Source organism: Heliangelus exortis, chromosome 31 (assembly GCF_036169615.1).
Source record: "Heliangelus exortis chromosome 31, bHelExo1.hap1, whole genome shotgun sequence".
In the NCBI taxonomy this organism is placed as follows: domain Eukaryota; kingdom Metazoa; phylum Chordata; class Aves; order Apodiformes; family Trochilidae; genus Heliangelus; species Heliangelus exortis.
In genome coordinates, this window is record NC_092452.1 from 1,298,324 (window position 1) to 1,312,412 (window position 14,089).

Here is a 14,089-nt window from a genome sequence, read left to right on the forward strand (position 1 = left end):
TCGAGCTCTGCACCCCCCGGGAGAGGAGCCCCTCTCCCACCCCTCCCCCCCCTTTCCCCCTCATCCCCGCTTCCCGGGAATTCGAAAAATAACAGGAAAAAGAGGAAAAATCGAGCAAGAGCCACCGGCCGCCTCAGGTGGCCCCCGCTGCCCCACCCGGGGACACCTCGTGGGGGGGGTGGGGGCCACAGGAGGGACGAGGGGGTCCTGGGTCAGAGCTGTTGAGGTGGGGACAGGCCCGCGGGTGGCTTTGCACACGCGTGTCCTCACCGGGTCAGCGAGGGGTGGCCGTGCATGTGTGTGCGGGGGGGGGGGGGGGAAGTAAACCGGGAGGGGTGGGGGGGCAAGGTGTGTGCAGGGGGGCGTGGGTGCATGTGTGTGCACGCGTGTGCGTGCTCTGTGCATGCCATGCACACGCGTGTGTGCCACATGCGTGGCAACACATATGCCGGGGGGGGAGAAATGAGGGGGTCGATGCCCACCCCGCCCCCCCCCCTCTCCGGCGCCGCTGGTGTCATTTCGGGAGGGGGGCTGGAGGGGGGGGATTTGCAGGCCCGGCGGCTCGCTCCGAGGCCGGCGATCAATCAGCCGGGATATTGCCGGGATTTATGGCCCCGCTGGCGGGAGGATCGATGCGATCCTGAAAACCGCCGGTGTTTGGGCAACAAATTACGGCGGCTGCAGCCTCGCGGCCCAGAGGGGACAGCGACGGACCCCGAAGATGCCACCCCCTGCCACTCCCCGGGGACGGGGACACCGGAGTCCCGCCACCGCCACCCCCGCCGTCGGCTGATCCTTAATGAGCAGCAACAGCGAATTAATTAGCCGGGCTGTCGAGGGAAAGCCCGAGCGCTAATTAGCGGGAACCGAAGGCTGGTGGGGAGTTGGGGAGCAAGGTCCTGCCTGTGGGGACAAGAGGGGACACTGGGGGTCACGGCCGCCCCCAGCGCTGATGGCTGCGAGGGGGGGAGGAGAAGCCAAAAGTTGGGGGTAAAAATAGAGAGAAAGGTTACAGGGGAAGGGAAAGATGGGGGGGAGAGGGCAGGGCTGCGAGCCCAGTGCCGATGCTGAGCCCCTGCTCCCCCGACACCGCGCCAGTGCCGGTGGCCTCGGCGGGGACATCCTTGGTGGCCCTGGGTGTCAAGCTGTGCCTCAGTTTCTCCATCCCGGCTGCTCTCACTATCCCCAATGCCAGGACATCCCCCCCCTCGGTGCCCAGGGGACATCACGGCCGCTCTCCCCACGATGTCTTCGGGAGCTGTTGGTCCCCAGGACCGGTGCTGGTACCGGTACCGGTGCCGGATGATTCGGTGTGTCCCCGCGGGCCGGATGGATGAGGATGGATGCTCTGGAGGGGATTGCGCCTGCCCGGCCCCGCTCACCCAACCGCCGGCAGCAGAATTGTCCTTGGACAGTGACAACAAACCAGCAGCCTGGGGGGGGGGGACCGGGCTGGGGGTGACACCCCCGGGGCTGAAACGCGTGCAGGGACCCCCGGGGTGTGCCGTGGGGCTGGGGGGTGGGGGGGCTGGGGTCCGCATCACCGGGAGCTGTGGGGGGGCAGAGCCGGGGGGTGGGGGGCACCCCCACGTCCCCCTGCACCCCGTCCCCCGCCCCAGCATCTCCTGGGCACATCCAGCCCTCCCCGTCCGGCTCATTAACGCCCGCTGTTAATTAGCGAGGAGGCAACGGGAGGTTGCAGGTAGGGGGGGTTCGGGGTCCCTTTGGGCAGCCGGGGGGGGGGAGGTCGGGCACGGGGGTTCCCATCTCACCAGGCTGGGGCTGTGCGCTGCTGGGGGGACCCGAATGCACCCTGAGTCCCTCCCCCCGGGATGATGCTGAGCTTCCCACCCCCCCAAGAATTGACCCCCCAGGGCGCTGTATCCCACCCCGGGGCCACCTCCGTGCTGAGCTGCGGGGTCTCAGCCGCGTCGGGGAGGGGCATCCCCTGGGAAGGGGGGGTCGGGAGATCCCGGAGGGTGCGTGGGGGGGGATTTACATCCCCTCCCGGCCGTGCCCCCAGGCGCTGGCCCGGTTGCGGGGCTGTCGGTGCCGGTGTGGCGGTGCCTGGGAGATGGATGGCTGCGGGCCGGCCCGGATTAATTCTCTGGACAAGCGGCATTTATTAGGGATGCAGCAGGCGTCGAGTGGAGAAATCCAACCCGGCCGGGCGGCAATTAAACGAGTGGCAGGGGTAACGGGGGAGGTCCCGCCTGCCAAACACCCACCCCCCCTCTCCCTTTCACCAGCACCCCCGGAGCCGAAGCGTGGGGTGCCGCTGGAAGAGGGGGAGGGAGCCGGGGGGCTCCTCATTGCGGATTCGCCTCATGCCCACCTGAGCCGGGTGCTGACAAATAGACATTTAAATCAGACAATTAGCCGGCCCCCGCCGCTGACATTTTTAATGTATTAATGTGCATCAGCAGCTCATACACAGCGAGCCCCTAATGCCGGGCCGGGGGGAGCGGGGCCGCAGCGCAGCCGGGGCTGGCAGTGATGTACGAGTCCGGGGGGACTCCGGCCCCGGCGTTTGCATTAATTACCAGCAAACTGACAAGGAGCCGTGACACGGGAAGGAGCCGGATGCCTCCGGCCCGCTCCGCCGGGGGTGTCAGCGAGTGTGGGAGTGGGTGTGGGAACGGTGGGGGTGGGATGGTGGGTGGGATGTGTGAAACTGGAGGTGGGAAGGCGTGGAGCAACGTGCGTGGGATGTGTGAGAACGTGTGTGGGGTATGTGGGATCATGGGTGGGGATGTGTGTGGGAACGTGTGTGGGATATGTGGGAACGTGTGTGGGATATGTGGGATCATGGGTGGGGACGTGTGTGGGATTGTGTGTGGGATATGTGAGAATGTGTGTGGGATATGTGGGATTGTGTGTGGGATATGTGGGATCATGGGTGGGGACGTGTGTGGGATTGTGTGGGGGATATGTGAGAATGTGTGTGGGATATGTGGGATTGTGTGTGGGATATGTGGGATCATGGGTGGGGACGTGTGTGGGATCGTGTGTGGGATATTTGGGATTGTGTGTGGGATATGTGGGAACGTGTGTGGGATATGTGGGATCATGGGTGGGGACGTGTGTGGGATTGTGTGGGGGATATGTGAGAATGTGTGTGGGAACGTGTGTGGGATTGTGTGTTGGATATTTGGGATTGTGTGTGGGATATGTGGGATTGTGTGTGGGATATGTGGGAACGTGTGTGGGATATGTGGGATCATGGGTGGGAACGTGTGTGGGATCGTGTGTGGGATATTTGGGATTGTGTGTGGGATATGTGGGAACGTGTGTGGGATATGTGGGAACGTGTGTGGGATATTTGGGATGGTGTGTGGGATATGTGGGATCATGGGTGGGGAGATGTGTGGGATTGTGTGTGGGATATGTGAGAACGTGTGTGGGATATGTGGGATCATGGGTGGGGACGTGTGTGGGATTGTGTGGGGGATATGTGAGAACGTGTGTGGGAACGTGTGTGGGATTGTGTGTGGGATACATGGGAACGGGTGTGGGATATGTAGGAACGTGTGTGGGAACGTGTGTGGGATATGTGGGATCATGGGTGGGGACGTGTGTGGGATTGTGTGTTGGATATTTGGGATTGTGTGTGGGATATGTGGGATTGTGTGGGGGATATGTGGGAACGTGTGTGGGATATTTGGGATGGTGTGTGGGATATGTGGGATTATGGGTGGGGAGATGTGTGGGATTGTGTGTGGGATATGTGAGAACGTGTATGGGGTATGTGGGATCATGGGTGGGGATGTGTGTGGGATTGTGTGTTGGGCATGTGGGAATATGTGTGGGATATTTGGGATCGTGTGTGGGATATGTGGGATTGTGTGTGGGATATTTGGGATGGTGTGTGGGATATGTGGGATCATGTGTGGGATCATGTGTGGGATATATAGGAACGTGTATGGGATATGTGGGATCATGGGTGGGAACGTGTGTGGGATTGTGTGTTGGATATTTGGGATCGTGTGTGGGATCATGGGTGGGATATATGGGAACATGTATGGGATATGTGGGATCATGGGTGGGAATGTGTGTGGGATATGTGGGAATGTGTGTTGGATCTGTGGGATCATGTCTGGGATATGTGAGAACATGTATGGGATATGTGGGAACGTGTGTGGGATCGTGTGTTGGATATATGGGATCGTGTGTGGGATATGTGGGATCATGTGTGGGATATGTGTGTGGGAGCATGCGTGGGATAAACAGGAGCATGTGTGGGATATGTGGGATCGTGTATGGGATTTGTGGGATCATGTGTGGGATATGTGTGGGGTCATGTATGGAATCACATATGGGAATGTGTGAACATGCGGGATCATGTGTGGGGTCACGTGTAGCAGCGTGGGGACAGCGTGGGGACAGCGTGGGCCGGAGGCACCACACGCGTGTGCACCGTGTACCCACGTGTAGGGCCACGTGGCAGTGGGTGGTGTTGGGGTGGTGGCACTGCTGGGAAGGTCAGGAGTGTGCCTGGGGACACGTGTGAGCATCATGGGACACGCGTGTGCATTGTGCACACGCGTGGCCGTGGGGACGCGTGTGGGTCCGGCACCGTGGGGCCACACACAGGGACCCATGGGGACAGCTCGTTGGCCAGGGAGAGAATTCCAGGGATCCCCGCGTGTCCCCAGCCACGATCCCCTCATGCCCCCATCCGGTGTCCCCGTGTGTCCCCAGCCGTGGCCCCCGCGTGTCTGTGGCCGCGGTCCCCGCACCCCGGGCGGTGACAAATGCCTCAATCCCCAGGAAGGCTCCGCCGATCGATGCCTTCGCCGCCGGAGGCCGGGACTGATCAATGGCCCCAATTACACCCACAAACGGGCTGGGGGGGGGCAGGGGAGACACTTCCCCCACCCTCCGGCTTGGGGCACCCCAAGGGCTCCCCCGCAGCCCCCCGGCTCCGCGTGTCGGGGTCACCCCGGGGAGTTTTGGGGGCTCTGGACTCCCCCCCCCTCGCCCCATCGACCGCCGGCCCCGCTCACCACAGGTAAATTTGACATTTTTAAATCCAGATACTTACAGGAATCGATCGGGCTGTGAGACCACCCCCCCCCCCAGCCCCCCCCGCACCCCCCGGTATCGATCCCGCACCGCAACAGGGCCGGGGGGTGGGGGGGGGTTGGTGAGGGGGGTGGGCACAACAGCCCCCCCAAGGGGGGTCCTGGGGCTGTGGTGAGGGGTCCCAGGTTGGGGTCCCATCTCCCCCCCTCCCGCTTGAGGCTGATGGGGCCCGGCCCCCCCTCGGCGCGGGGCTGGGGGTAGCGGAGCGTGGGTTGGGGTCCTCTGGGAGCCGCTGTCAGGGAGGCAGCCAGGCGCGGGTGGGCAGTGCGGGGGGGCTGCTGTCAGCCCGGCCTGACGGGCAGCCGAGCAGGAGGGGGGGGGCAGGGCACAGCATCCCCCACCGGCATCTCAGCCACCCCCCCCCAACCGGGGTTTTGCCCCATTGCACCCCCAAACCCCACACGGTGGAGCTGGAGGGGGAGATGCACCCCCAAAGCCCCTCCGGCTGCCACCCCTGGGGGGCGCGGGGGGGTTCGTAGCCCCCCCCCCACCTCCCCCGGCCCTGCTGAGGGGGGGCTGAGCCTGCTGCGGCGCCGTTAATAATGGATGAGCCCAAATTGGTGTCCGGCGGGCGGTTAATCCCTGCAAACACAGCGGCGCTGAGCAAACGGGGATGGGAGAGACCCGGGGGGGGGCGGGGGGGACCCGCACCGGGGGGTTTGGAGCGTCCACCACGGGCAGGTACCCCGGTACCGGCTGTGAGGGATCTGGCTGCACCCCAGGAAAGGGGCTGTGGGGCTCGGGGGGCTGCGCTGGGGGACCCAAACCCCCTCCCCCCCCCCAAGGTGTCCCCACCCGGACAGCGGTGCCGGCGCCGTGGCCTTTGCCCCGTGCCGTGCGGGGGCAAAGTCTGGAGGGGGGAGCGGTGCCGTGGGGAGAGGTGGGTGAGGGGGGTTGGAGACCCACGGGTGTGCTCCAGGGACTGTGGGTGGGCTCACAGGCCAGGCTCTGAGGACCCTGGGTGGGCTCTGAGGGTCCTGGGTGGGCTCTGAGGGTCCTGGGTGGGCTCAGGGGTCCGGGGGTGGGCTCAGAGGACCCTGGGTGGGCCCACAGGTGGGCTTAGGGGACCCTGGGTGGGCATTTGGGACCCTGAGTGGGCTCACAAGTAGGCTCTGAGGACTCTGGGTGGGCTCAGGGTGTCCTGGGTGGGCTCAGGGGACAGGGGGTGGGCTCGCAAGTGGGTTCAGGAGACCTTGTGTGGTCTTGGAGGTCTTGGGTGGGTTCAGAGGACTCTGGGAGGGGGCATCTGGGCTCACAGGGTGGGCTCAGAGGACCCTGGGTGGGCTCGGGGTGTCCTGGGTGGGCTCGGGGTGTCCCGGGTGACGCTGCAGAGTCCTGGGTGGGCGTGAACCGGCCCTGGGTGGGCACCCAGGTGGCTGGAGGGGTCTGGCACGGGGTGGGGATCTGTCCCTGACTGTCCCTCTCCATCCCGCAGGATGGCGATGCCAGGACCGGGGTGGTGACCGCCCCCCCCCGGTCAGCCCCATCGAGCCGGTGGCCACAGGGAGGGGGGAGATGGCCAAGCGGCTACTGGTGGCCTACGGGCTGTGGGCTCTGGGGGGGCCGCTGGGGCTGCACCACATTTACCTGGGCCGGGACAGCCACGCTCTGCTCTGGATGCTGACGCTGGGCGGGTTCGGTGCTGCCTGGCTCTGGGATTTCTGGCACATCCCCGGCTGGGTCGCCACCGCCAACGGGACCCAAGTGCCCGGGGACCGAGGGGGGACCCCGCCGGCCCTCAGCCCCCTGCGCCTGCTGGGGGAGGTGGCGGTGGGGACGTATTTCGGGCTGGTGGCAGCGCTGGGGATGCCCGGGGTGCCGGGGCTGCTGGCTCAGCCTCTGGCCGTGGGTCTGGGGGTTCAGTTGGTGGCTTCGGTGGGGGACCAGACCACGGAGGTGCCCAGCACCCTGGCCGCATCCTTCCTCGCCTCCGTCTTCTTCCAGGGCCGGGTGCTGGCGGTGCTGCCCTCCAGCCTGGCCGCTTCCCTGGCCGCCCAGAGGCACCGGCGTTACAAACACCGGGACACGTCCCGGCCCCGGTTGGCAGCCCGGCTCTACCACCTGGGCTTGGCTTGCTTGGTTTTCGCCACCCCCTTCGCCTGCCGTGGGCTCCGCGGTGCCGCCGGGGTGCTGGGGACCCTCCTGTCCCTGCCCCGAGCTGCCACCGAGCTCCTGATCCTTCCCCTCCGCGCCGGGTGGCTCCTGGCAGAGGGGATGGGAATGGCCGGAGGATCCCGGGGGAGGGAGGGAGGAGACGGATTCGAGAGGAGCAGCCGGAGCGAGAGGCAGCAATGGGCGTACGAGGTGAGGGAGGAGGAGGTGGGGAGGGGATGAAGGTGTGGGATGCGGCAGTGGGATGGTTTGGTGGGATGCAACAGAGGGATGGATCAATGGGATGAAGCTGTGGGATGCAGCAGTGGGATGTATCAGTGGGATTTGGTGGTGGGATGAAGCAGTGGGATGGTTTGGTGGGATGCAGCAGTGGGGTGTATCAGTGGGATGCATCAGTGGGATGTTTTGGTGGGATTGGGTGGTGGGATGCAGCAGTGGGATGTACCAGTGGGATGCTTTGGTGGGATTTGGTGGTGGGATGCAGCAGTGGGAAGGTTTGGTGGGATGCAGCAGTGGGATTTGGTTGTAGGATGAACCAGTGGGATGGTTTGGTGGGATGCAACAGGGGGATGGATCAATGGGATGCATCAGTGGGATGTTTTGGTGGGATGCAGCAGTGGGATGCAGTGCTGGGGGGATCCATGAGCTTTGGCTGCTCCCATGCCTTGGGGACATGGGTCAAACACCCTTTTTGGGGTCCCCTCCAACTGCTGAGGGCACAGCAGCCCCGGGAGGGCCCCGGAAGGTCCCGGAATGTGTCCCTTTGTCCCAGGTCCTGGGTCTCCCGTTGGGCTCCTCTCCCGAGGACGTGCACCGGAGCTACCGGGAGCTGGTGAAGCTTTGGCACCCGGACCACAACCGGGAGCGGGCAGAGGAGGCCGAGAGACGTTTCATCGAGCTGCAGGAAGCCTACGAGGAGCTGGTGGGACCCAGGAGAGCGGCGGCAGCAGGGTGACAGCGATGGTGACAGCGATGGTGACAGCGATGGTGACAATGGTGACACCGCCGGCAGCCCAGGCAGTGCTGGGAGCCAGAGCCACGGGGGGGGTTGTTTGGAAACACGAGGATTTCCCTCTCGCTGATGTTTCGTTCCTTCGCTCCGTGCGACGGGGACCGGGTGGGAGCTGTGGGGGGACACGGGGGACGTGGACACGGCGTGGCAGGGGCTCCTGCAAACAGGTGCACGAGGCTTTGTGCAAACCACCAAGCGGGGACTTGTGCAAACCCTTGCACGGAGATCCGTGCAGACCCCGGTACCGGCCCCCCCGTGCAGGGCCGGTACCCCCGGAACCCCCCGATGCTCCCCCCAAGGCCGGTTTGGGCGGAGCGGGGCCGCGAACCGCGACCTTCCGATCTCCGCGCCGGCTCTCTCCGGATCCTCGGCTTCTCCCGGAGGTTGCTCGGCTATTTCCGTCTCGGGGCGGCGGCTCTCGGCTGTTTCCGTCCACGTTCGGCTCTCTCCGCCCCGCCCAGCGCGGGGTTCGGGAGGCGGTGCTTCGGCGTTGCCGCATCTGATTGGCTCTCGGCGGCGATCGGTCCCTCCCCTTTCGCTCTCTGGAGGCGGGGCCTCGGTCGCGGCGGCTGCTGGGCCGCTTTCCCATTGGCTGGCAGGGCTCCCCCTTAGGCTCTCGGGGGGCGCGCTCTCATTGGCCAGAAGCGCTGAGCCCCTTCCCTGCATCGCAGATGATTGGTCGAAAGCGCGGGCGGGCCGAACCGAGCTTTCCCTGCCCTTTCATTGGTCGGATTCTACGAGGGTGGAGGGGGGGGGATCTCTCGGGCAGCCATTGGCTGCCTAGCGCTGGCCGCTTTCCCATTGGCTGCCGCTGCCCCAGGGCCACGCCCCCTCCGCGGTGCATCGCGGCGGCTCTGAGGTGAGGGGGGGGCGGCGGAGAGGCCCCTCCGGAACCGGCGGTGAGTGGGGGGGGGCGGGGGGCGACCGAGGGGCCCTGAGGGGGGAAATGAGGGGGGGGGGAGCAGGAGGGGTCCTGGGAGGGGTCGGGGGGGCTCAGGGGTTGGGGGAGGGGAGGGGGGGGCTGAGGGCCCTTGTGAGGGGTTGGGGGGGAGGGGGGGGGCGGAAAGGCCTTGGGGGGGGTGAGAGGGGGGGGCTGAGGGGGCTTCTGTGGGGAAAAGGGGGGGTGGGATGGAGTTGGGGGGTGGGGAAGTGTGGGAGGACCCCCGGGTTTGGGGGGGCAGAGGGTTTGGGGTTTTCATTCATTATTTATGGCCCCTTTTCCCTCCTTTTCCCCCCCTTTTCCCCCCTTTCCCCTCCTTTTTCCCCCTTTCTTCCCCTTTCTCCCCTTTTCCTCCCCCTTTTCCCCCCCTTTTCCCCTCCCTTTTCCCCCCCTTTTCCTCCTCTTTCCCCCCCCCTCCCCCCCCTTTCCCCCCACTTCCCCCCCTTTCTCCCCCCTTTTCTCCCCTTTTTTCCCATTTTCCCTCCATCCGTTTCCCCCCGTTTCCCCCCGTTTCCCCCCCGTTTCCCCCCGTTTCCCCCCCGTTTCCCCCCTTTTCCCCCTTTTCCCCCTTTTCCCCTTTTTCCCCCTTTTTCCCCCTTTTCCCCCCTTTCCCCCCTTTCCCCCTTTCCCCCCTTTCCCCCCTTTTCCCCTTTTCCCCTTTTCCCCTTTTTCCCCTTTCCCCTTTTCCCCTTTCCCCCTTTCCCCCTTTTTCCCCCTTTCCCCCTTTTTCCCCCTTTCCCCCTTTTTCCCCCCTTTCCCCCCTTTCCCCCCTTTCCCCCTTTCCCCCCTTTCCCCCCTTTCCCCCCTTTCCCCCTTTCCCTCCCTTTCCCCCCTTTCCCCCTTTTTCCCCCCTTTCCCCCTTTTTCCCCCCTTTCCCCCTTTTTCCCCCTTTCCCCCCCCTTTTCCCCCCCCTTTCCCCCTCCCTTTCCTCCCCCTTTCCCCCCCCCTTTTCCCCCTTTTTTCCCATTTTCCTTCCATCCCAAAGGCAGGAATCCCCTCCCCCCGGGTGCTCCGTGGCCTTTAGGTGTAATTAAATAATAATTAATTAAAGAGGGGGGGGGGTGTGAAGCTGAGGGAAAATGGTTGTTTTTAAACCCCCCCTCCCTTTTATCCCTTTTCTGAAGCTTGGCAATTCCCTTCCTTCATCCTTTGGGATTTTCTCCTGGGAAAAAAAAGGGAATTAAAAGGTGATTTCCAGCTCCTGGAAGAGGGGAAATCCCCTCATCCTTTGGGAAGGGGAAGGAATCCCCAGAATGCTGAGAGTTGGGGTGGGAAGCAAATCCCTTGGGATAGGAGGGGGGGGGATCCTCCTGGGGCCAAAAATTCCAAAAAATGTCAAAAAAATTCCAAAAAAATCAAAAAAAATTCCAAAAAAAATTCCAAAATAATTAAAAAAAAAATAAATATATACCTGGGAGCTCAGCTTCCAGAACCCTGCAGCTGCTTTCCTGTTTGGAGCTTTTTTTCCTTGTCCCACTCCAGCTGAATCCAGGCAGGAATTGTCTCTTCCAGCAGAGTTTTGGTGCAGTTTGGACTGGAATTTTTTCCTCAAAAAGCTTTGAAATCTTATATTTCCTTATTTTTATTTTTTTTAATTTTTTCTGAGCCTTGCAGCCAAACCCTCATCAGGAGCTTTTTTTCCTTGTCCCACTCCAGCTGAATCCAGGCAGGAATTGTCTCTTCCGGCAGAGTTTTGGTGCAGTTTGAGATTGGAATTTTTTCCTCAAAAAGCTTTGGAAATCTGGATTTCTTTATTTTTATTTTTTTTTTTAACTTTTTCTGAGCCTTGCAGCCAAACCCTCATCAGGAGCTTTTTTTCCTTGTCCACTCCAGCTGAATCCAGGTAGGAATTCTCTTCCAGCAGAGTTTTGGTGCAGTTTGAACTGGAATTTATTTCCTCAAAAAGCTTTGGAAATCTTGGATTTCTTTATTTTTATTTTTTTTTTTAACTTTTTCTGAGCCTTGCAGCCAAACCCTCATCAGAAGCTTTTTTCCTTGTCCCACTCCAGCTGAATCCAGGTAGGAATTGTCTCTTCCAGCAGAGTTTGTGCAGTTTGAGATTGGAATTTTTTCCTCAAAAAGCTTTGGAAATCTTATATTTCCTTATTTTTATTTTTTTTAACTTTTTCTGAGCCTTGCAGCCAAACCCTCATCAGGAGCTTTTTTTCCTTTTCCCACTCCAGCTGAATCCAGGTAGGAATTGTCTCTTCCAGCAGAGTTTTGTGCAGTTTGGATTGGAATTATTCCTTAAAACCTTTGGAAATCTTATATTTCCTTATTTTTATTTTTTTTTATTTTTTCTGAGCCTTCCAGCCAAACCCCTGTCAGGAAACTGAGGCCAGAGCTGAGAGGAGATCCAAGTCCTGCAGTGAAAAATCAGATTATAGACCTGGAAATTAAAACTTGGAGCTGATTTTTGGGGATGTTTTGAAGGTTTCTGCTCAAAAAAAAACAGCTGAGGGAGAGGTTCCCACAGTCCCCACTTCACTCTGCTCTGTTTCTCTTTTTTTGGGGTTTTTGGGTTTTTTTTTTCCTGAAACCTTCTGATTTTCAGCTCCTTGGGGGAATTTCCTCCCCCTCTCATCTGAACCAATTCTTGTTGATTTGCTGGCAAATCCCACCTGGAAAAAGCAGGAAAAATGCCCTGGGACAAAGCTCCCTCTGGGAAAGAGCCAGGAGAGAAAAAACCAAAAGATTTTTACCAGAGAAAAGTGAAATTTAGTGGTGGACTCAGAACAATAAAAAAAAAAGAAAATAAAGAAAATAAAAGTAAAGTTCAATAAAAATAGAAAATAAAATTAAAATAAATTAAAAAAAAACCCAAAACCACTCCCAGATCCCAAGAGTGATATTCAGTGAATATTTTATTTTTTTTTTTATTTCATTTTTTAATTAAAATTAATGTCTTGGCCAAACCTGCAGGAAGGGACAAAAACCTGCAGGGGTTTTGGGCCTTCCCAGGAAAGGCTCCAGATTTGGGACAAAAAAAAAAAAAAAAAAAAAAAAGTAACTTTTTGGGGCAAAAAAAGTAAAGTGTTTTTTTTTTTTTTTTTTGTGTCCCAAAACTTTACTTTTTTTTGCCCCAAAAAGTTACTTTTTTTTTTTTTTTTTTTTTTTTTTTTTTTGTGTCCAAAAAAGTAACTTTTGGGGGCAAAAAAAAGTAAAGTGTGTTTTTTTTTTTTTTTTTTGTGTCCCAAAACTTACTTTTTTTGCCCCAAAAAGTTACTTTTTTTTTTTTTTTTTTTTTTTTTTTTTTTTTTTGTGTCCCAAAAAAGTAACTTTTGGGGCAAAAAAAAGTAAAGTTTTGGGACAAAAAAAAAAAAAAAAAAAGTTTTGGGGTGGGAGGGATTCATCCTGGGGACCTCCCCAAGTTTCAGGGCCTGAATTTTGGGGGGAATTATTGCAATTTTTTTCCATATAAAATGCAGGGGATCCTGGGCAAACAGATGGGGATTTTGGGGGATTTTGGGTTTTTTTTTTCTGGAATGATTGGAAATTCCAGCCAGGCTGGGGCTGTGCTGATCCAGGGGATTTAATCCCAAATTATTACTTAATTCCAAAGCCAGATGCTCCAAACCTCCCCGGGCTCCTCCGGAAACGAAGAAAAAACCCAAAAACCCTAAAAAACTTTGGGTGGATTCCTCCCTTTTTGCTCTTTCCCACCGGGGAGCCCTCGAATTCCCGAAATTTCCCGAATTTTCCGTCTAGACGGAGCCGGCGCCGGAGGGAGGGGGGGGATGGGGGGGATTTCAGGAGCCGTTTTCTTGGTTTTTTGTGGTTTTTTGTTTTTTTTTCCAGACAATTCCCAACCTTTTCTCCCTTCCCATTCCCAGCGGGAAGTTTGGGAGCTCTGGAGGAGCCCCGGGAGGGAGTTCCTGGGGTTTGTTCCTCCCCCATCGATTCTTTTAATTAATTTAATTTTTTTTTTTTTGGTAGGATCATTTTTAATTTTTTTTTTTTTTTTTGTGTGGTTTAAATTATTTTTTTTTAATTCTTATTCAGGGCTTTGTTCAAGGTGAAGTTTTCACCCAAACCTGGTTCTGGGGTTGAAAAAATCCCCAGCAGCACCAAGGAGCTGAGATTTCCCTTTTCCCAGCATCAGATTCCTTGATTTTCCTGCCCATTTTTCCATCCTGAGAAACTTCCCAGCACTCCCTCAACCCTCCCATTTGTTGGTTTTTTTTTTTTCCCCCTCATCCCTGACTTAATTTTATTTTTTATTATTATTTTTTTCTCCTTTGAAGTGGGTAAAATTGAATTTTTTTTTTTTTTTTTTTTTGTAGCTTTTTGGGTTTTTTTATCTGCTTTTTTTTTTTTTTTTAATACATATATTTTAATTTATTTTTTATTTTTTTCCCCCCAGGCTTTTTTGAGGTTCCCTGCTTCCTGCTTTTTACTTTTCCCACAGCTTTTTCCTTCCCCTCCGGGCACTGTTCCTGCCAGGAGCTGTTTTTTTGGCTTTATTTCTTTTTTTTTTAAATTATAATTATTATTTAAATGTCCTTTTTGCTTCGGGAAGGAAGTGGGAGACAACTCGAGGGAGCTCAGGGCTTTCCCTGGGATGTTTCCCCCTTCCCTCCGGCTTCAAGTTTTGTGGTTTTTTTGGGTTTTTTTTTTTTTTTTTTTTTAATGACAAAAGCACCTTGTGGTTTTGGTTTATTTGCTCTTAAAAAAAAAAATATACCGAAAATATTCAAAACAGGAGTTGTGGGGTGGGATTTTTGGTTTGGTTTGGGTTTTTTTTGGGTTGTATTTTTTCGGTTCTTTTTAATTTTTTTTAATTTTTTTTTTTAATTTTTTTTTAATTTTTTAAAATTTTTTTTAATTTTTTTAATTTTTTTTTAATTTTTTTTTATTTTATTTTATTTTTTATTTTTTTTTTTAAAGTTTATTTATTTCTTTGTTTTTCCAACTCTTGATTAATGAACCCCGGGTCAATA

At 57.0% G+C, this 14,089-nt stretch overlaps 2 protein-coding genes across 6 annotated transcripts in view; both read left to right on the forward strand.

Annotated features, from left to right (window-relative positions):
• The first annotated feature begins 5,845 nt into the window (after positions 1 to 5,845).
• On the forward strand, positions 5,846 to 8,279 carry DNAJC22 (DnaJ heat shock protein family (Hsp40) member C22). Of its 3 annotated transcripts, none has more exons than XM_071729457.1 (3): positions 5,846 to 5,965; positions 6,521 to 7,389; positions 7,970 to 8,279. In XM_071729457.1, exons 2-3 carry the CDS (start codon positions 6,601 to 6,603, stop codon positions 8,150 to 8,152), a joined length of 972 nt encoding a protein of 323 aa, XP_071585558.1. In that variant the 5' UTR covers positions 5,846 to 5,965; positions 6,521 to 6,600; the 3' UTR covers positions 8,153 to 8,279. The 3 variants fall into 3 exon arrangements, with proteins under 3 accessions (XP_071585558.1, XP_071585560.1, XP_071585559.1); XM_071729459.1 differs by lacking the exon at positions 5,846 to 5,965 and adding an exon at positions 5,973 to 6,013; XM_071729458.1 differs by lacking the exon at positions 5,846 to 5,965 and adding an exon at positions 5,975 to 6,066.
• Positions 8,280 to 8,961: 682 nt separating this feature from the next.
• SPATS2 (spermatogenesis associated serine rich 2) overlaps positions 8,962 to 14,089 on the forward strand; it is a 29,506-nt gene continuing 24,378 nt past the window's right edge. For 2 of the 3 annotated variants that reach the window (XM_071729452.1, XM_071729454.1), the window contains exon 1: positions 8,966 to 9,108. The gene's annotated coding sequence lies outside the window, so the exon portion shown is untranslated. Of the gene's footprint in view, positions 9,109 to 14,089 lie in introns of all 3 variants that reach the window. The other variant, XM_071729453.1, reaches the window with a different exon arrangement.

What these genes read in the sequence shown, in the direction of transcription:
- DNAJC22 (XM_071729457.1), top strand. Translation starts at nt 6,601, where the DNA reads ATGGCCAAGCGGCTACTGGTGGCCTACGGGCTGTGGGCTCTGGGGGGG. An exon ending in GGCAGCAATGGGCGTACGAG is followed by an intron (nt 7,390 to 7,969) that starts GTGAGGGAGGAG and finishes CCTTTGTCCCAG; the next exon opens with GTCCTGGGTCTCCCGTTGGG.